This window comes from Lemur catta, chromosome 1 (assembly GCF_020740605.2).
Source record: "Lemur catta isolate mLemCat1 chromosome 1, mLemCat1.pri, whole genome shotgun sequence".
Taxonomy (NCBI): domain Eukaryota; kingdom Metazoa; phylum Chordata; class Mammalia; order Primates; family Lemuridae; genus Lemur; species Lemur catta.
Window position 1 is genome coordinate 146565201 of NC_059128.1, and position 23218 is coordinate 146588418.

At 36.3% G+C, this 23218-nt stretch overlaps 1 protein-coding gene across 20 annotated transcripts in view; it reads right to left on the reverse strand.

Annotated features, from left to right (window-relative positions):
• The window catches only part of ARPP21 (cAMP regulated phosphoprotein 21), a 149594-nt gene that overhangs the window by 94859 nt on the left and 31517 nt on the right, over positions 1-23218 (reverse strand). For all 20 annotated transcript variants that reach the window (XR_006731342.1, XM_045537142.1, XM_045537117.1 and 17 more), the window contains exons 2-9: positions 15584-15760; positions 13642-13808; positions 12624-12665; positions 11781-11870; positions 7680-7824; positions 6224-6302; positions 5501-5560; positions 4637-4777 (exon numbers count right to left, since the gene is read on the reverse strand). Coding sequence is in view for 19 of the 20 variants with exons in the window: in XM_045537142.1 (XP_045393098.1) it covers positions 4637-4777; positions 5501-5560; positions 6224-6302; positions 7680-7824; positions 11781-11870; positions 12624-12665; positions 13642-13770 (686 nt within the window). In the remaining variant the exon portion in view is untranslated. The remainder of the gene's footprint in view (positions 1-4636; positions 4778-5500; positions 5561-6223; positions 6303-7679; positions 7825-11780; positions 11871-12623; positions 12666-13641; positions 13809-15583; positions 15761-23218) is intronic.

A 23218-nucleotide genomic window follows, 5' to 3' on the forward strand; every position in this document is an offset into this window, starting at 1 on the left:
CCCAGCTATTAGTAAATGCTCAATAAATGTAGAGATTATCATCATAGGTTTGTTTATACCCAGTAGCCCAGATTGCAATGTATCCCCCTCCTCACTCTATTTGTTAAGTCTTAGCTTTTCTCAAAGTCTTCCTAAATGCCTACATGAGCCATGAAATGGGTGGGCCAGCAGTTCCCACTTAACCTCCTTAATATGTTATGCTGCATATCACTCATACAGGCATTCCCTTGCCAGTTGTCATGTGCCTACTATGGGTCCACAAAGAATTTCATCAAATGTTTCAGGTTTTAATATGAGTGAGATTCTTAAGTTATTCATCCAATCTCTATAAGCAGAGTGTAAGAGCTGTGAGGACAGAAATCTTATCATGTAGTTTTTGTGTAACCACAGAGACTGAAGTCTGGATGCTGGATATAGATTTATTGGTGAGTTGTAGTTGCTGGAAATATGTTTGTAACATCAGGAAAGTTTTGTCTGTGTATATTACAGGACATTAAAAACATGACATCTCTCTTCTCATCAGGTAATTCACAAGTGCCCAGAATCCTCAGATGCATTAAAGTGAGGCCTCCAACTTTACTTCAACTACCTTTCCATCTTGCTTTGTTGTTTCTCATGGCACTTCATGTTCTTTTGGACATGGCATGAAGCCATGGAATTGGACAGTTGGGTTGATTGTGGTGGTAATTTTGTAATAACACCATGAATAGGTTCATCTTCTGCACTAACATTATGAATAAATATGTTTTTTTTTATTCTTAGAAAAAAAAGAGTGAAATGGAGTAAAGTAAGGCTTAAATTTAATGGATGTACTCTCCAAAAAACAAACAAACAAACAAACAAACACATCTAGTGTCTAGTGACACTAATAAGCACAGAAAATCTAGCAAGAACTATCAACTTGTAGGAAGGTTCTGCTACTTAATGATATCACTGAGTTAAAGTTTAAAAATATCTTGTCCTTCAATCACTATTTCTTATCTGACAACAAAGGACTTAAAAGAATTGGAATTACCAACAATCCAAGGACTCTTCTTAAGGACTTTGCTCAATATTTTCTGGATGCTTTTGGTTTAAGAGAGTTAGATTATTTAAAAAATTTTTTCTTGGCATTAGACAGATTGGTTTAGATCCCAGTCATGCTAATCATTGCTTCTCCGGAAGCCCCAAACTGAACCTCAGTTTGTGCCTCATTTTCTTCTTCTCATGAAGGAGGCTCTGATTATTTATGTTCTATATATACTTTAGGATTAAATGTAGTAATAGCATGAAACAAGAGATAAAGAACTCGGTGCAATGAATAAAGAGTAGGTAATGCTATTATAAGTAAGAGATGATGTCATTTAACTAACTGAGAAGTGCATCCTGAGATAAATTCTTTCTATCATGACAGGGCAGATGGATTACATCTGAGGATATTACAGAAAATACTAGAGGTCAGTACACACATCTACATATATAATCCTCACAGAGGGTGTTGCTATGACCTAAATATTTTGAACTTCATGTGAAATTATTCCTTTGCCATGCAAAGCTTAACATTCTCAAGTCATATTCTGTAATTATTAATACTTAAACTGCCTATCATCCAGAAAAGCAGGATTCTGGGAAACAAATTCTAGCCAAGAGGTAGCTAATATAGTTACAGTTATTTATGCATCCATGTCAGAGAAGCACGGACGTGTCACTGAAGAAGAAAAATTAAAAATCAATATAAAAGTGTTTCTTCTCTCCCTCAACCTTTGAGTTCTGTTTTATATCCTCAATGGATGTTTTTCTGCATTCTCCATCCACATATTTCATCATTTCTTCCAAGTTACAGTGCCATTTCGAGATGTATTTCATAAAGCTGTACACATTGGAAAGGTGTGCCCCACAGATGAAGCTCTCAGGGAGCCACCTGAGGAGCTCCCATCTCAGTCCCCTTCCTTTAAATACATGGAAACAATCAATCCAATAATGTTTCTAAATTAATATGGTTCCCATCACATGTCAATTGCCCTGATAAGACAACACTTGAATTTTCACAAGACCAAAGAAATTGAGTCCTCTAGAACTTGAATAGAATGTTGTGAATAGGCTGGCTGCTCCATTTGGAACCAACTCCAAAGACCATGGAAACAGACTTCTAAAACTCAAACATATAATTTTCCACAAAACAACATTTCTTCTTACTAAAACTGCCAACAATGATTCAGGTCCTGAAAATTGTGATTTAATACTTTTGGAAAAGGACTTTTACTTCATCTTCTTTTTTTTGTCCTAAGACATCAATTGTCTCTGAACCACCACCACTCTCCCCACCCCCGAGAATCACTCAAATAGAGAATGATCAGAAATGGGCCTGGAAGAGAACAGCTGTGGATGGAACACTGTTAAACTCAACTCTTCAGGAAATACCTTGAAAGTTCATGACTTAGAGTCATTAGACTTCTCTTTTCAGGCACAATTTGACTCATGGAGGGGTGGCTAAAGGGTACGTGCAAGAGTAAGGAACTAGGCAGAGAACTACCCCAGCATTCCTGTGGTAGCAACCACACCTTCAAGAGGTATTCTCTACACACATTTGCTTTTCACTATTCCTAAAGGCATAAACATGTGGGGTCTATTTTAAAATGGCCATTAAAACACAAAAGCTGGTGCCTTTCTGGAAGTAAAGAGGTATGCTAATAGCCTGCCTATTACCCAGAAAATAAAAGTTTTATAGGACAAATTATATTCTGTAGTGATATTTGAGAACTTGCAGGAAACACAAGGATTTAGAATGTTCAAAAATCATGTAAATATTCTATATATATGCTCTGTCCAACATAAGCACTTGAAATGTGGCTATCCTGATGGAGGAACTGAATTTTAAAGTTTAAATTTTATTTAAATTTAATTAATGTAAATTAAATGTAAATAGCCATATGCAGCTACCATATTGGGCAGAGCAAGTTTAGATCCATCACTTGAAGTTTACCAAGAGTCTTCATCTAATGCTTAATTTTCTCAAAATCCAGGTCTCAAATACATGTACTAGTATTCATGACTATGTGATTGCAAAACCAGCATGAATTAAAAATAAATCTATCCAACAGTTAAAACTGCATCAAATTTGATCTACTTGATCTATAGGCTTTTCCATATTTGCTATGGCCTTACAGAGAAAGAGGAAGAAAAAAATTAAAAGGAGGTAGTCAATGGCTTCTCTATTTTGCAATCAGCATGCCCCTGCATTATGGTATCTGAAGCCATAAGGAAAATCAGAATGGAGAATAACAAACAACAACACAACAATAAGAACAACAACAAGAAGTATTTGATGGAGATGGAATATGTAAAGCATTTAAGAATAGTGACCTTTAATTCCCACTAGGGCTCAAAATATGAGGCACAAGTGTCAACAGTCAGATAAAGTGGAAAGCTGATAAATTTTAAAATGTGTTTTGCCAGCACAGTAGAATGCAACCACAGGACCCAATAATTCTGAAGCTTCAAGGACCCTTAAACATTATTCACTTCAAACTGTCCTGCAGATATATAAGTAATTTGAAACCCACATAAGTGGAGTGCTCATTGTCCCTGAGATAATAGCAAAGCTTGGTCCCAGATATCCCAGTTTGTGCTCTCTTCACTATGACTTTCACTCTGCCTCTGCTGAGCACAGACGGATCCTTGAGTGGAGAAAGAGCCTGATTTCCATCCCCACTTGTCCCAACCCCTGGGGAGCAGAAAATAAAGAGTATTTTAACTGTAATACTCTGCTTGACACAAAAGCTCCCCTCACTAACATAGCATTCCATACCAAGAACACTGTGGAAAAGGAAATTATAAAAGTGGATGCTTTACTTAGGGACAGTTTTTGAGTTTAATGTGCCTTTTGCTATAGAAGTGGCTTGCACTGTGCTCAAAAGATATATGGGTTCAAGAGAGACAGCTTCCAGTTTCAAAGCAAATGACTACTCATCTTATGCTTTTAGTGACTCAGTGGGACAATGGAAATGTATTAAGATAAAAGTAAATAATTATTTTAAAAAGAAAAAACAGACTATTATCTTCATTTTAAAGCTACGTCTTAGATATATCATCTAGCTCAAAACTCTCATTTTACAGGTGGAAAAACTGAGATGGCAGATTTTAAATGCCTTGTTCCTACTCACACAACTATCCACACAATAAGTGGAATTGAGTTTTAGAGGTGGGATTTCTGTCTCCAGGTTCAGAGCTTTTTATTACTCTAGAAATCACAATAAGATTGATGTCTAAAAACCAGAAAAAAAAGGGAAGAACAATTATCTTGTATATGTAATGGTTGTTTAAAAATATCTGTTGTTTTCAAGTTACATTTGACACAAAGTTTCCCATGGTTTTGTATGTAACTTCATAGAATACTGATGGAAGAAAGAAAATTATGTTTCAGGAGCTATTTAAAAGATCAGGGAATAAATCTACTTTATTGCCTGGATTTTATCAACTTTCCTGGTTCTCAGATAATCTTCTACAGATAAATGCCACACTACTGCTGATAAGAGCAAGAGATAAATAACATTGCATATTTTAAATGTCAAGTACTTTAAATTTTTTTACTGTGCTCTTATAAATGAGTCCATAAGAGAAAAAGGAAATGCTAAATAAGTACAGTGATGGGACTTACATTCTGGTGCTGCTGGTCTTGTTGATGATAACAGATTTTCCTGTTTGATCCACATTGTGATCCAATCCAAAGTAAGCTGCCACCCTATGGACAAGCATCCTCTGATATGAAGACATCTGAGGGAACTTTTTGTAATGATTACTGGAATAGAATATAAGGAAAAGTGGAATCAGCACTTTCATTTCTTGCCCGTAGTGCATTTTACAGGTACACACACAAAACTATTTCTCTTTTGTCCAAACCGCTAAGCCTATTTCATTTCTGGCATCACTTAATGTCCTCATTTCCAGACGAATTTTCCACTTATAGATTTATTGATTAAGCTACAATAAGTATCTTTGTTTCATAGTTGTGCATTTCTCTTGCCAAAGAGAACTTACTGTCTGTTGGAAAGTATTCTATTTTAGTCTATGATACCTTATCAACGGAGCCAGGGACAGGACAAATGATATGACATAATACATGATTGTAGATGCCTATCTGGAGATGTGTCATTACACGGTTTACACTGAAAGCAGCACAATTATTTCCAGGCATAACTGACTACAGCCAGCTGGAGCCCATTAAAAAACTATAATAAAAATGAAAAGGGTCGCTTCTCATTACAGCTACTCTATGCTAATCAGTAGCCCCCTGTTTATAGCCATTTTGTCAGGAATTTAACAAGCAGGAGCACACATGGTCCAAGCACCAACTCCCATCAGCATATAGCTCCAAACTCCAATAACATCTCCATTTAACAAATCAAGAAACACATTAAACAATGTTTTATTTATCCCTACATCTTTCCAGAATGGATAATTTAGCCCCAATACTAAACTAAGACACATCATAAAAACTAACCAGCATTACAATTTAACATACTTGTTGTCACCAATGAAATCAATAATTTCCTGCTCCATTTTCAAGAGTATCATCCTGTCCCTGCAAAATAAATGTTAAAGTGAAGAGCTTTTATGTATTTTATATTCCCAAAGACCTAAGTAGTTCATTAAATGTATAGAAAAGATTAAGCATATGTTGCTACCAACCTATATCTAATTCTTCTCTGGAATTTATTGACCATTCACATACTATCATTTCATTTTACTTAATATTATTTCTTATCCAATTTGTTAAGTATTTTGTAATAAATTTTATAGTCTTAATGTTAATTATGGAATGAAAAGTATTAGGACCATAAAACACATCAAATGATAGCATATTTTAAGTTAATAGAAAACTGGAACAAAGCTAAGCCCAAGTATTGACTGTAGATGAATATATAACTGCACTGAAACATAATTGGCTTATTTGACATCAATAATTTTCATTCTCTATTTTTCCCCTTAACATCTCTTTGTGATCAGGAAATCAGACTGTTATGCCATAATTTATTCATTGGGTAACTACCCAGTATTAAGACTTTGTATAAACAGTAAACATGCAAACCATCAGCAGAAAAGAGAAAATACAGGAGATAGTTTAAGACATCAGGGAAGGTATCTGCATTTTACCACAGCCTTCCTAGAAGTGTTGGATTAATAACTTTGATTGTAATATTCTACTTGACCCTTCAAAAAATAAGAGGCTTATTTAATAATTTACCTGGAATTATTCTTTAATGTGTTAATCAGAAACTCGTGTAAGTCTATGCCTGTAGAATCCGTGTATTCTTGGCTGCAATCTGAAACAAATAGCAGGATGAAGTTGTCAAGAGTGATGGTGGGAAGGTGGGGTGGAAAGGTTTTCCCAATCTTTCCCTCCTGCTCAGGTAAATGTTAGATGAAGCTATTGGTATGAAATACGTGTTTCAAAACTATCAACCTGGCAGTATAACATCAGAATGAAAATTAGATTCGGGGATTGAAAACACCCAATAGATCCTGACTGTGGCAAGACCCAAATGTCATAGGAGGGGAAGTGGGCACAGTTTGGGCGGGAGGGAGGTGGAGTCAAATATCATGTGTTCATTCTGTACTGTAAATCGGCAAGGGCACAAACCTGACAGGTACTCCCACCCACAGAGAGAGCTCTCAAGAGTTTGAGATCCTACGGAACCTTTTTCTCTTAAAACAGAGGAGGCAAAACATGAAAGTTGTTATGAGAGTATCTAAATATTGACCAGTAAAAACACAGATGGGCACCAAAATATTCCCAAGCATTTTAAATCTCCTAATGCTGGTTAAAGCTTAATTTCTAAAACTGATTTAGGAACCTGAACTTTTATACTCTCATGTATATACCTTGGGTTTTAGATATTCAGCAGCAGAGATAACCATTATAAGTAGACATGCGGTTATAGAACATAGCATTAGAGGGGGTTGTCATTCCTCAGCTGATCACATGCCCTATTCTTTCTCAGTTTTTCTAAATAAACTGCAAGGCTATTTATTCATGACACTCTTCATTTCAACTTAACTTAGTTTTGTTTTGTACAATGATATGTGTGGTAACAATTTGAATAGTTTGATAGGTTTGGGATTTTAGAAAGACTTTTTCAGAGATCTATTTATTGCCATAGAAGTGTATTATTTTTTTAAATGAACATTATGTGACATTATACTGGTGCACAGACTAAATGCATCTGTGCCAGATAAAACGTTAATCATCTATTCCATTGGCATATACATCTGTGCTTTGGAGACCACATCACTTATTGACTGAGAATTACTAATCCACTATCTGTCTTTTAAGATAAGCATGAAAATTAAAATGTAAAACAGGGTATCATTACTCTTCATCAATCCAAGTTAATATGTCTAATAAACCTGAATTAAGAGCAGATTTATATTACTCCTTTGTACAAGCTTGTCATTGAAAACAGAAGATGCAAATGTGAATCCAGAGAAATACGTGATCCTGAAAATAACCTCTTTAGCAACACAAATAACACCATAAACAGAAAGAAAATCAAGTTCACATCTTGTACACACATACATACGTTACACATATAAAATTATATGCAGGGTTGGGTGGGACTATGCATGTGAAATCTAGAATGTACTCTGTTAATAAGTATGTGACCAAACTGAGTTAGTTAAGGAAACATTTTCACATTCACCTTTTGATAACATTCTGATCTTGGGTTTTTCAGAGGTTTTATCTTTGTTTTTATCCTTTTCTTTTTCTCTTTCAGAGTCATCTTTCCTAGATTTATCCTCCTCTTGCAGGCTGGAAAAACTGGAAAGCTGTAAATGAATTGATTCCTGTTGGGGAAAAAATATAATAATTTAGGGCCCAATTTAATAATCTCTGTCTGGTTTCCATTTTGCATAAAGGTTATTAAGTACAGGAAAATGAAAGCCAGGTGCAGATTTTTTTTCTTAAATGGTAAAAAATTAAACCTGTCAGAAAATTAATTGCCCTTTAAGGTGACTTGAACTTCAGAAGTCAATGGGAGGTCATAAGAAACATCTAGCACTAAAACTTTGCCTCATGAATATTAATCACAATCAAGTTAAATTCCTGTAGATCACAACTCTTATTTTCTCTACAGGTTTATTTTTAAACACCTAGGAACAATTTCTTTGTCAGCATGCTTGCATCACAGCCACTGTCATGTCTAAAAAGAAAAAAAAAGGCTTCTGAAATTTCTTTCTATAATTCCTTATAAGGAGAAATTGGCACAAACACAGACAGACAGATATTATGAATCATAATTACAGATAGAACAGACGTAATGAAAGCCCCTGATAGCCAACTCACAATAAAGACTCTATTTTAGAATCATGTCCACAATGATTTCTACTGCTATGAAAAATCAAACTATATAATTGCAGGAATCCTAGGTATGGATTATCATAATTATTTAAAATATAATTAATAAATCATTATAATATATAATTACAATAAGCATTGCCTTTTAGAAAAGGTAGGAAGTAGAATTATTTCCCATAAATAATATGTAAATATTTAATATTATTTGTATTTTAGTATCAGTTAATCTATTCCAAAATAAGATTCTCGTGAACGAACATTGGGTATGAGATTAGATCATTTACAGTATTGGGGGTTGGATCTACTTTTATATTTATTTATTTTGCACTGAAAAACTGACCATTTTTTACTAATTCACATAATCAGTCATTTGAATGATAATATGTTCACTGTTTTGAAGAAGAATGAGCCAAGTCATGTTTTTTAGTTTTATGAAAAATCGATGCTATGATTAAAACTATGACAAATTAGCCAGCATTAAGCCTACTTATTCTTATGTAAGAGATCACTTGGTGAGAAAGCTTTCTTCCACTAGTGACATTAAAATTTATGATGTAGAAAAAAAATATCCCCAATGACTAATAATGTCTCTCACTGAGAATGAAACTAATGCTCACACTACATGTGACTAAACTGATGGCTGTACCTCCTCAAATTGTGGCCAGTTCAGGGTTCTTAACGGTTCTTGGTAAACCTGGCTAATCTAATAAGCATTAAACAAAACTCCTTCAAGGCCAGGTTTCTTTTTTGGAAGGGACTCCATTGTGAGCTCCTTGCTAGAACAAAAAGTCACCACACTTGGAAAGACACACAATATACACGATGAAATAAAACATGCTCTCATTATAAATATTTGTCTTAGTGGGTTTTCTGACTTTCACATGTTTATCCTGGGGATGGACAAATATAAAATATGTAAAACTCAGTGTGATTTGATTATAGAGTCTTTTACCACATGGTTTAAGACAGAGACATCTTAACATGTGAAGGTTGAGGCAGGTTCTAGGGTTATGATTTGCTTTTACTTGCTAAGGAAACCACTGGAACATTTCTGGCTCAGAAGATATGGCTAGGGGTGGGGAAGAATCAATTTGTCAGTTAATAAGGAATGGAAACTGAGGGTCCTGGGTCATGAAAGTGCTCTCATTGCTTCTTCAAAACTGATTGAACCATCCAGCCTCTGTAAGTTTCAATCTAAACTCATAGAGGCTTGGAAATATATTACATATTGCAAGAGCAGAAACTAAAGGACATCCACTACAAAAAAAAAAAATGTGCAAACTGATGCTATGTGTTGACAAATACTATACTCAGAAAAAAAATCTATCTTTTCTATACATTATGGTGTTGAAAGAACACACAAAAGTGCTATAGAGTTGGTAAAAAACAATCTGTTATTTTTTAATATTTTTATTGATATGCTCAATAATAAAATACAAGTGTTAATAAATACATTGGTACAGGATAAGTTTATATCCAACAACAGTAAAAGAGTGATTCAAGTTGCAGTAATACACTGATAGGTAAATAGTATAACATTAGAAAAGCAAAATTCCTTTAACTTAAGGACAGACTGAACCATCATGTATGGGTCTGAGATCAAGTAATACAGGTAGCAAGAGTTTTTCCCACACTGGAAAATGAAGGCAGTTTTCCAAATACTGTGAATATACAAACATTGGGGAAGCAATACAATCCATATACTTTATACTTCTGCCAGTGTTCTCTGGGATTCAGTCCACACATTTTGTAAGTGCCGGTGGTACCTAACGAAGGCATTGCATATAAACTCAAAGTTCTGCTTCTTTATTCTCTAAAGAAGTAGCATGGCCACTTGCTTATGTGCATGTCTGGGTATTTTCTATCAGCCCCCTGCACCCACCACTCCTCAGCTAGTCTAAAGAGAAGGTTGCAGGCTCTCATTTTCTCCTGCAAAGCTAGTCTTGTCTGAGCTTGGAACCAGCAGGAACAAAGCACCATTTGCACCTTATTTCTCTACACCAATCATATGGAGAAACTAGGCTTAGGTCCAGGATGGGCACTATGATACAGATGATCCCTTAAAAAGTTTCCTCCTGGCACCTTGTCAAATGGGACAAAAAGCAGATTAAGTCTATAAAAGGTGTCCTTCTTTGCTTGGCATTAGGAGTGGAGGACACCTGGGGCATTATTTCTCCCAGGGTCTGTCATTCTGCAGAGTTAACGTATATCATGTGCAAGTACATTACAAGGCGTCAATCAACATTCAATAATACAAGCCATGATATTCACATTATTCCCCCTTTTCAATCTCCATAAAAAATAGAAGCACAAATAAAATGCTGAAGAAAAGCCACACATTTCTCAGAGCCCAAGTAAAATAAAGCATGTGTATGAAACATAGTAATGGCTATTGGAAGATAGCCTGTCCATGCCTTATGACATGAGTGGCATGTTAAGGAAATGAGGCTAGAAAAAAATACTCTTAGGACAAAATCTATAAGGAATTTATTTTTGGTCCTTTTAAAGAAAGTGCTCTCAATGCTCTCTGTATCCACAAGGGGAATTCAGAGTATTTCAGCTAAAGTCAAGAGAGAAAAGGAAAACAAAACCAAACAAAAAAAATAATGATATTTTAATCAATTTTCCCTCCCCTGGGCTCAGATAAATCATTTTGCTTTTGTCTTGACTGTTCTCTTCCTCTGATAAAATAAGTGAAATTTCAGCAGCAAGGCTATATTTATAAAAGCTAATGTGATGCCTAAAAGGCAAACAAAAATAAATATGATATGAAGTTTCCCATTTTGTCACGGAAGAGTTTGGGTGGAATTTAAATTTTTAGAGCCTAATAGTCTTGCTGTAAGGAGCAGAAATATGGGTAAGGATAAGCAGCAATATATTTATAATATTAACTTAAAGTCACCATCAGCTCAGATTTATTTCTGGACAATTTTTGCAGTATTGAGAAATCTCTACCAAAGGCCATAAAAGTATTTCTCCAAGGTTCAATGCACCTTATTCACTATATCTTAAGGTTCATACAAGCCAACAGTTGTGTTTCTTATAGGCAAGTGCATTTTGGGGAGCTGAGAGGTAAGACATCTCCAATAAGGAAGGAGACAGGATTCTTAGGACTATATTTGGTTCAGCCTTATCAAGAGAGAGCCTTTGAGGAAATTCAGCACTACTGTGCTTAGTTTTTATTTAACTGTTAATCTAAATTCTTTTGAATTCCTTTCCATTTGCAGTTTTCAGAGGGTCTGGAAAAAAGCAAACGTAATACTCTGTGACAAACCGTTTAACTATTTTAGAATGTTTCATAAACAGGGGATGAAGCCAAAAAAAATGATTTATTTTCTTAAATATATTTTTTCTCCCCCAAAACACTGTTCAACACCAAATTAATAGTCATGCACACAAAGGCGGATCCCGTTCATGCAATTAATGATAACGACAGGGGATATACCTGATCCTGAAGACTTTCACCTCCTGGTCTGGCTGAAGATTCCTCACAGACAGCAAGACTGCGAGTCAGTTTACCTTTTCCTGCTCCTGACTGAGAGTGGGGAAAGAAAAAGGAAGGAGAGGAAAATAAAGAAAACAAACAGGAAACATTCCCAGACTGTCAAATCAGCTCCCAAGTGAGATTTTTAAAACCAAACTTCAAGTCTGCTGCTTGGTACTGGCTACACTGGCTCAAAGCATCAGAGCTCTGTGCAGATGAGAACAGAAGTGAAAGAGAGCGTAAACGGATGAGTTTAAGAAACACTTTTAGTAAATTGTGCCCATCATACTGGGGAACACATGAAGAATGAATTGCTGTTATTTCATGAAAGTATCAGGAGAAAAAAGTGACCAAGTTAATGTGCACTGAAGCTGAGTTTGAAGGGGACTTGACTGAGAAGATGTCTATGAGGATGAGGAATGTGTAGTAAACACTAGTCCCTGTTTACTTCGAGGCAGAAATCAATTAGTGAGAGTAAAACATCTACTCCAAAATTTTTAAAAATAAAAACCAAGTGGGTATTTGATTTGTAAAGCACTGTAAAATCTCGAAGTGTGAAAACAAGATCAAACATATACTTTTTCAGCTATTCAAACCCCAAATCCTCTAATTAAAAAGCATACAGAACAAGAAAGATATGTGTGAACACAATCCCTTTAAAAGCAGACAGCACCAGTACAACCAGAATGTGCCATAGTATCTGCATACAGTCATCTGAATTGTTGGCAAATACTTTAACTTTGATGTGAAATATGCAATTTATATCCATGATATCAGGTCTACCTAGAATTTCAAGAACCCTACCTTGGATTTTCTTCTCTCTTGGTTCTGAATCTCCAGCCGCCTCTGTATGTTAGAAATAAAATAAAAAACAAACAATAAACCAACAACCAGGAGAGAGGCAGAAAGAAAGAGACATCGAGAGAGAGAGAGAGAGAGAGAGAGAAAGAAAGAAAGAAAGAAAGTGTCACTATCAGCTACAGTTGAGAAATCAATAACAGCCAGACATTATAACCAGTAGGGAGGATTCCTCCTTTCCCTAGCTTTTAAAAACTTTAGACTTTCAGCTCTTCTTGCAGCAACTATTGGAGAGGAGAAAAGCCAGCCTTGAAGGCTTTTGTCCATTATGTGGTTATCTGCCTTTGCTAGCTGTTGATATATAAAGAGTTAATACTGTTGTAATTTAGTTAAAAGAAAATTGATACTTAACAAGCTATTTGTAAGTACAATTTGTTTTCCTTCTACCAAATCTATTTCTCTCGTAAATCAAGGTGTATTTAATCACAACACTTTCTCACTTTCTTCAATCATTCGGAGTCTTTATTTCCCCCCCTATTCAAGTGTCCCTCTCTTTGGGTGAGAATTCCAAGGTTTAGGCTTGTTTGCCAAGAGTTGAACCTTAGCATGCCCATGAAGGTCAAAAGATTTTATTTTTCTTAGTTTACCATGAATTGGGTCTTCAGCTTTCCACAGAAGAGCAAATTCATTTTTAAAACTCAGCTAGCCTAAAGCTACCTTGAGAGAAGTCCTCCTCGTTCACCTGGAGGTGATCTGGAAATTCGTACTGGGCTGTTGTGTGCAAATTTAGTAATTAAATACTTTCCTTAGATATTTTTCATTTCAAAAGGCATTTGAGAGCGTGGTCCAGTCAGGGAAAAAAAGAGTGACTAACAATGGAAGAAGGGGGAAATTAGCATTATGAATTTCCTAATGAAAACTAGCCAAACTCATAAAGAAAGTAAACAAATCTTCCAAGTATTCTAGAAATAAAGGAAGGGAACTGCACACAGCGGTATGAGAGTCAGGGTCTTTTCTGGCTCACCTGCAGTTCCAGCTTCTCCTCGTCATCCAGACTTTCCGATTTCACGATGCCGTTCTCTGGAGTGGCCGTCTCCTGCTCAGTCCCTCCTTCCTCCACTATCGCCTGATTCAGGTCTCCTTGCTCAGACATTCTCCCAGGTACAAATTAAAACAACAAGGTTTTATGCCCTAGAAGGTTAAGATGCAGAAAACAAAGTCAGTGCAGGGTGAAGTATTCACTATTATTCTTGAGATATTTCATTTCTCCTTTTGTATTCAAATTCAAATGAGCAACTCAGGCACCCCCGCCAATCTTACACAAAAGGAGAATAAAACAAGATGAAAGCAGGTACCCAAGGCATACACAAGAGGCAGATGCAGTCACCCCGTGCACACTCCCTCTACACACATGCACACACACTTGTGAATACACTTTGCCATAAAAATGGATCAACAAATGGAGACACATAACTCCCACACAACCACCAATCCCAATATTTCTCCAACTCTTGAACAGATGACCTTCAACTTCTGACTCTAGAGGTGATGTTGATATTCTGCAGCATCTCTAAGATAACTCAAAAATTATGTGCAGATTTCAAACATAGACACACTTCCCTAGGTATAAGGAATACAGTACCCTCTACAAGGGGCAAAAATCAATTGAAGAGGTAATAATTCAGTATAAATATGGGATCTAATTTCAGCAATAAACCTTTCAGGATCAACATTCCAGGCTTCAAACTGACAGCTACATTATTAAAAGTGTAAGCCCTCTCCCAAGCTCCTGTCAGTTGCTGGTGCTGCAGGATCCTGTGGAAGGAAGTCTGGCAGGCAGCTCTAATGAAGCTATCACAACTGAACTCCACTACTCCAGGCTCACAATAGACTACTCTACAGACACTGGAAATGGCTTTTCAAGTGAAAGCCTGTTATTATTTTTTTCTCCCTACCTCCCTAAAACCCCTGACACTTCCCCTTCTGATGTGCTGTCAAATGAGGCTCATGAATAATTTAGCATTTACTTTCTCCTCATTTTTTAAAGCTGTGATAAAAAAGAAAGAAAGGAAAAAGGAAGGAAGGAAAGGACGAAGAGAAGCAGCAGAAGAAGAAGAAGAAGAAGAAGAAGAAGAAGAAGAAGAAGAAGAAGAAGAAGAAGAAGAAGAAGAAGAAGAAGAAGAAGAAATGACACTGCAGCTTAGAAAATTAGTTCTTTCTCCAAACATCCCAAGCAATGACTGTCACATTCCCAGTCATTACAATCATTACCATGGTAATTATTATTGGACAAATCAGTGTTGTGATATGTTTCTTTGGAAGTGTTTAATTACCATTTACTAATTCTGTAACTTTATTTCCAACTGGTAATAGGAAGCATGAGAAAAATCAAAATCACAGCAATTTTTATTGCAAATTTGCTAAAATCTACCATGACAAAACAGATGGTATCTAATGATATTTTTAAATACACAGGCTTATTTGGCAAAAGGATTGTGGGAATGCAAAAGGAAAAGTTTTCCAAAGGATAGCAGTCTGAGTCTGTAAGTGACTAGTGAGCAATACTTTTAGGTTTGGGGAGGTATTAGGATATATCATCCAGTGCATTCTAACAGATTCCTTATATTTCAGTGGCACTCAGTATGTGTGCTTAACAAAATAAAAAGTTCCATTTCCCAATGGCAAACAGCTTGTTTCTCAATGTATTGGGGTAGGGGGAGGAGAGGGGACTTCTGTTGTCCTAATTTATTTTTCAGAGCATTTCAGTAAAAAACAGATCGTGACCAGATTTAAAATGTAGTGAACAAATTGAGCTCTAATTTTCCAAACTACAAGCCAAATGAGTCTCTAATACAGACTGTCTACTATGGTTACATTCAGTGAACTGCTCTATGTAAACAAGCACATTTATGTAATAAAAATAATAATAAAATACAGATGAGATGACAGCCAGACAAGACCTTTACCTTTCACGCAGAATTCCTGCTATAGGTCTTGGCGACTTACTAGCGGCTTCTGTCGTTCTACAGCAGGAAAATCCACACCAGTGATCAGAGACAACTGGAGTCCCATGTCCCCATTAACAGTTCGGAATGCCCATCTCCATGCGATTCCCTTACACAGTGTGACACATCATCGTCAACCTGAAAAAAGACGAAAAGTAAATAATAATAATTGCAATAATCATGGTAGGGTGAAGGACAAAATAAATAAGACTGGTTTCTAACACTAATGACCAGCTTCCAGCAAATCACGTTCACAGCTTGATCCAGCTCCACCTGTCTCAAGCTGCCTGCTTCTTCTCTAATGAAGGCTACAGCCGGCTGTTCAAGTCAGAACGGCACCCACGCAAGGAGCTAAAATTAACAATTGCATTATGCACCGAAGATTACTCACTTCAATTTTAACCTTTTTTAGTGAAATCTCGCACTTTGTATTTAAAAAAAAAAAAACAAGCTTGTGTGTTTGCCTCAATGAGAATCAAGATCACCTATGAGCAAAAGTCTTGCCTCCTTTTTTTTAACCAAAGCTTTTGTCTTAATTATAGATTAATATACTTTAATTCTGTTTCTATGACTTATTTCTTTATGAAAGTTACCTTTTTGAAACATAGTTAAAGGTTCACTATAAAAGTGGAACAAAAAAGAAAAATGAAAAGAAAACTTTCATAACGGCATGGCCAAGAGAGCTCTCTCTCTCTCCACTTACAGTTTAGGGAGAAGAATTCCTAATATTCTTGTTGCATGATGAGCACAGTCTACCCATTCCCCACCCTCCCCATCAGGATTGCCACCGCCAGCTGGGCATTCTGTTTGACAGCAAAGAAACACTGTCAGAGGGATTCAACAGATTTGCAAACTTCGAGCCTGTTGAAAACAATCCATGCTATAATGTGCACTTTCTTTTTCTCACAACTCCTACAGGAGCAGCGGCAAAGACAGCTTGAATGCAAACATAGAGACGGGCTCTTAATAACATTTGCCAAAATCAAGCTGCATCTCCTTCCTTTCCCTGTAACCCTAGTCTTGTGCATACCCGCTAAATCCAACAACATGCACACCTCTTCCATCATATACCCATCTATGAAAACACTAAAAGCACCACAGTTATTTAGTCTGAAGGTTAGAAACTCTCTCTCCCCCTCCTTGCTACTTCTTCCCCCCAAGTTTAAATGAGCCCAGCTGGTTCCTCACAGGATTTTACTGTGGCTATATTAACAACATATTGGGTTACAAAGCCATTTGTTGTGTAAGAGGAAAACAACTGTTGAAAATGCAATCACTTATACAGTCAAAAATTTCTGGATTTATTCATGTTTTATTAAGATGGATAATTAGGCTTTAAACTATGTTTCTTTTGTTGTTAAAAATCAGATGACTTTTGACAGATAAGCAAGCATGCATTTGGGACAAAAATGGACAGATAATCAACAGTAATTCTACTTTTTCAATTTTGACCAATTTCACCGTGGGTACTATAACTAGTACTCAATATTAAATAGAAGTCACCACGTCTTAAAATTAGGATCTATTTAACTAACAAGCCCATTATCCACTATGTTTTAGAATAAATGTTAATGATGGATGGAATTACCAAATGCTTTTTGGATTCTGTTTTCCTTTTTCCAAGTTGAATGAAGTTATCAAGGATCACCGCAACCCTTTTGCCTCCTTTTTCTGACCCTCATATTTGTACAGTGGCATATAATCCAGCAGGTGAACGGCAATGCAGTTTTCAAATCTAAGTCTTAGATGCATTATTCCAGCCTCAGTAGGAGGATGCAAGATATAATTCTTTCCACGAAGAGAGAAAGAACAAACTGATGTTCACATAACTAACTCAAAGCGCGAACAGCCTGGATATATGTGTGTGCGTAATTACCAGGACACGTTTTGAAATAGCACTGAGCTCTAAAGTCAGCGAGGTATTATTCTTGCATGCCTGAATCATAAAGTCATCATCTACCAAGATAAAAGAGAATATGGGCATATGGGGATGAGCAGAGTGGAACATATGGATCACAAATATTTTTGTAACTGATTAAAATTGTTCTCTTTGCTAAGAAAGCAGTGCCAGGAAATCAACCTTACTTCAGCTTTCTGTTCGCCAAACTAACCTGACTCTTCTACAGCCATTTAATCTTGATCTGTTCCAATTTCTCCCATTTGCACAAATAACCAAAACTATTTTTAATAAATATCTTTTTTTCAACATTTGGTTAATAAATATTCTGGCCAAATTTCAATTGTTCCAGTTGGAAGAATGGAAGAAGAAAGAGAGAGGAAATTATATACAAATGCACAAAATAGAAGTTACTGTAGTTCTTTTAGTGGAAATATTTTAACCATAATTTGGGGGGGGTAGTAATTAGCAAAATCTGTCAATGATTTGCAAAACAAGCTATAGGGAAGTGACCAAGAATGCTGTCAGTATTCTTTATTATGAAATTATTACCACCTCAAATTATACTTGTGCTGTTTTTATTTCTTTATCTTACTTTAGTGTTGAAAAGAGTAGCAATTAGGATTGTTAGGATAAGAAAAAGAGGGAGAGAGGAGAATGGCCAATGCATATCCCCAAATATTCTCTGTCTTTCATCACCACCATCAAAATAGGTTGAGTGTGTCTTAAATTTTTATGCGTGTGTGTGTGTGTGTGTGTGTGTGTGTGTGTGTGTTGCATATACTAGTCACTGTGCTACCATGTGGGGAAAGAAAGATCAGAATTTAATTCAAATTCTTGCAGCGATTTAATTCCCAGGGGATATCTAATGGGAAATTAAAGTTGAATTTTATTAGCAAGTTGGGAGAGTCACTTTATTAGTCACTTTCCTCACAATACTTATACTAAAAATTAATACAAGGATGACTAATCTAATCCTAAATCAGTATAGGTGTTTTATGATGAAACAAGAGTCAAGACTTGCTTATTTGCCCAATTGAAATGTTTCTCCCATATACACTATTTCTTTTTGTCTGGGCACAGTTCTGCAAATGAAAACAACTTGCATACTGCGGTGATATTTGTGATTTGTCAATTTGCCACATTAAATATATCAATACTGTAGCACCACACGAACCAAGAACACAAGCCATTCTCAAAACACTTATTCTTTTAAAGTTTAAAAAAAGATTTTGAATGCATAAGATTAAGTTTAAAGCAAGTAAAAAAAGTAATTAGAATGTCATCCCTTCGGAAATGACAGCAGCAATGGTATTAACAGAGTGTATTATTTTCCCAAGGTGACAAAAAATATCAATGAGAAATTTTCACATAAATTTAATTTTTCAAAGAAAATTTTCTCCTTCAATAGATATATATATGTGTAAGAAACACCCCATCAGGAACTTTATCCTTTAATTAAACTCTTTTTGACCAACTTAATGCATAGGCATTCTATAAGATTCTTGAGCTACCTTGCAAATGCCAAAATTGCTAGAAAACCATTTCAGAGAAAAAACCTATGAGGGTATTTAAGAAAAGAAATTTTCAGGTTAGGGTTTTAGGGAATAGAAATATTTTACATGAATATTCTTGCTTAAGGTTTAATCTAAGAGGCTGGCAGTTTATAAACATGTAGTAGCTCATATGTAGAATCTCATTTTTTTCTTCTTTACAGTAACCTGGATACAAACATGTCCTAGATCAACATTTAGCAGAATCCCAACAATGGAAGGAACTGATGCCAAAACTTTGCACATGAAGAACAGCCTTATTATAACCACGAATGCCTTTAAAACTAAGGAAGGTCTGATGTGAGAAAAAGCATCAGGAGAAAGGCCTTGTGCTGGTGTTTCATTTCTTCATTCTTATACCACGTAATCATACAAGGCTCTACCACGTGCAAGAATGTTCTACATTATGACATGATATTCATGTGAACTAGTGCAATCTCACTTAAAAATCTTTTTTCTTTCTATGATATGAATAAGCAAATCAATATACATACCTACAGATCAAAGGCAGAAAATGTACAAGAGAAGAAATTGGCATCCTGCTTTACAAAATTTCCTCTGATATACTGATGCACAGACTAGTTCTATGGATATAATCCTCCCCAGTTAGTACTTGACTCACATACCTACTCAATAAATGCTATCATGATCATCTCTTAGCAGTCTTGCCCTTGGTGAGATATGTTGCTATTTACCTATCCAATGTGGACAACACAAGAATAAAAAGGTTAGGTAGGGGAAATACAATGCTCAGAGAACATCTGCATCTCTACCAGAGTCAATGCATGTGTGGCCACCCATGTGTTCTCACCAACAAAGGGTAGGAGACACTGTTTCTCACTGAAAAAGACAACTCTATAAATCTCTTTGCCCGAAGCTTACTCTGGACATGGTATTGGTACAATACAAACATAAGCCGTCAACAGTCTGCATGGGAGAGCTGGATGGAATGCAGTTGCTGATCTGGAGCTTTGTCTCATCACTGGCCCAGTTTTTGCATATTTTTTAACTGCAGATAAGGAGAATGTTTTTGACCAAAATCAATGTCCCAGAGAATGGAGACAATGGCCCTGCTTCCATGTTAGAAAATAAGCCAAGGCTCTGACAACATCAATGCTTGTTTTCATTTGACTATGTCATCATTGGGACTAGTCCAAGGACTTTTAAATGGCCTCAACTTCCATAACCTATACAGGCTAATCACCATGTTATATTTCCAATATCATTCTATTAAAAGTGTAGGCATGATTCATCCATACACAGGGTGGTATCATCAACCTCCAGCCAGGTGTGATGTGAACTTGAAAAAAAATATGCACAAGTACTCAGAGAACCACAGAGCCACAAAGAACCTTGAGATCAACTGGTTCATCTGACTTTACATCCAATGACTTGGACAAGATCCACAACCATGTCATGGCAGAGATGGGTCAAAAACATAGTCATTTTGACTGGGAGTCAGAGTTCTTTACAATAACCTGTGTTTCTATAGTGATGGTTCTGTTAGAAATCTAGACCATGTTCACCTAATCTGTGTGATTAATTCCCAGTACATTGCAAAACAGACTCACATTGTTTTTCACTGGGCCACTATCTTCTTTCCTTGCAAATGAGCCAACAAATATTGCACAGAAACTGAGTATATCTTCTGATGATGGCATGTGTGTTTCTTCCTTGGTTGTAGCCTCAAAATCACACGGACACATTTGGGTTTCTAGACATTATGCTTGATCTCTCTTTTTGACAATTCTGAAAGGCCATACGCCATAGCTATGAGAATTTCTTCCTTCCACACCTAAAACTCATAATACCCATCTTTCCAGAGGCCACACAGGGAATCACGTGACAGCATGATTCCCAAATAAAATGGGCCCAGGTTCTGCAGAAAGACAATGAATTTTTAATGTGGAACAATTAACTGGAATCTATGTTAGTGCTGGAACAAGGGTAACATTTAAAAATGAGTGTCTCCCTAGTCTTTAAGCAAAAAGCCAAGATCTCAGACTTGTGGGGTAGCCTTGTCCTTCCAGTGTAACTAAAATAAATTTCCCAGGAACTTAAATAACACTGCTGGGATCTTGTGGATAACAATACTATATAACTTTTCTATAACAAAAAATGCTCTTAAATAGCTAGATCTTGCAGGAATCCCACTGAGTTGCACACTCATGCTAGATATTCCTCTCAGTATTACTGTACTAGGATCTCCTATATCAAACAGCAGTATTTCAGAGATAGCAATCCACTGAAATGATACTCTTGTTTGAGTATTATTAATCTCACTAGGTGCTGGAACTTCTATATTCTAAATTCACTTCATTTCAGTTCAATAAAATATTTTAACATTTCTTCTTTATCTAGATGCCAAGAAAATAATCCAGTATTTATTTCCAGTTATTTCTATTGGAGATACTGTGTAACGAAACAAGGATTTATCACAAAATGCATATTTTCAACTCTGATTTAAAGGGTTCAAAAATACAAAAATTCATCACAAAGAAAAAAGGCATGTTTTTAGAAAGGCGGGATAAATACTAATTTTAATGATAATCCTCATATCTGACATGAACTCCTTTCTTCTTCATTCCTATAAGAAGTGAAAGAAGCATCTGTCATTTCAAAAACAATGAAACAACAAATGTGATGCAGTTATGGGTGCCAGAGTGGGAGCTTAACGTCTGAGTTATTAAAACCTTTCTCACAGAAATGGAGAAAGGAAGAGACATTTAGATAAAATGAATAAGAGCAAAGAAAAATTGATAAGTTGTTATTTTGTCAGATTTTTGAAATGGCCATAAAAGTCATGTTTTTTCTGTATGTAAATTAGGGAAAATAAGAGGTTTCCATGGCTATGACATCTTTGTTTTCCTTTATGTCAGTACTTCCTATTTGGTGCCTTAAATGAATATTTCATGCCTTAATGTTGCCTTTTCAGAATTATCATCAGCAAACTCTCATCATTACTAAACCTGATCAAAAGAAATCAACATAGAAGTTTAAATTGCCCACCGACAACTGCAACCCCCTCTCCAACAGCAAAATGAATGAAAGGATGTTGCAGAGGAGCAAAGGAAAGGAAGGGCACGTCCCAGAAATAAAAAAGCAAAAGCCATGGCTACAGAAGGTGTGCTCCACTTCCAAAAGGGAGGGAGAGAGGGCAGAGAAAGATTTAGCAGCAACGGATGCATGCTGCCATCCTAAGTATAGCATGTGAAATTTCAGGAACGCAGGAACAAAGGGAGTTTCTGGTTACATAGGGTCGCTCTGGGCTACAGATTTGTGTTAACATCTTGATACCAAGCTTTTTCTATAGGATTCAACAACCACACCAATAAAGCAACAGCTACCTCTTATTGAGTACTTACTACATGAGTAATTTTGGATTGAGTTTTCTACATAGATGATTTCATCTTATCCTCACATCAACTCCACCTATTCACTGCTAGCCTACAGCGGGGAAGACAGCAAGCTGCCTGCTTGTCCTCTCTCTTTGGTGTTAAGTCAGCTGGCTGATGGCTCTTTCAATCACTAGATTTCCACCCCCGCCCCCACTCGGTCTTGGCAATGCAGATGAGTCATTCTTTAACAAAGCTCCAAATTTAAACCAAGTAGTAAAAAACATTTTCCTCTTACTATTATGTAAGCTCTAGGGTCATGGAGATTTTTGTCTGTTGTGTCTACCTCCTACCTCTGTGTTAACCCCAACACTGAGAACAGTGCCTGACACATAGTAGGATTTGTTGACTCAGTGAATGAAAGGAAGCTTACAGCTCTACCTGGATGCGAATCAGTGAGCACTGGGTGACCTTACTATGGTTCTGCTTCCTCCACCTAAAAGCCAAGACATCTAATCACTCCGAGACCTATTAAATCAAATGTGGCTAGGGTTAAATTTTTCCTTAGATTTAACCAATGCTACTGGAAGGTACTCAAGGGCAAAACCATGACATGCTTCTGGAAGTGTGGCTCGATCTCAAGAAGGTTTTGATCTGGCTAAGCTCTGGGACGTAATGGGCTTATCCATGTATTGAGCCCCTACTAGGTGGAATATTGTGTGGCCTTCCGGATAGGATACTAGAGAAAGGAAACAGATGGTGCTTGCTGTGCAGAAGCTACCAAACTAACCAGAGATGCTAACAAAGGGAT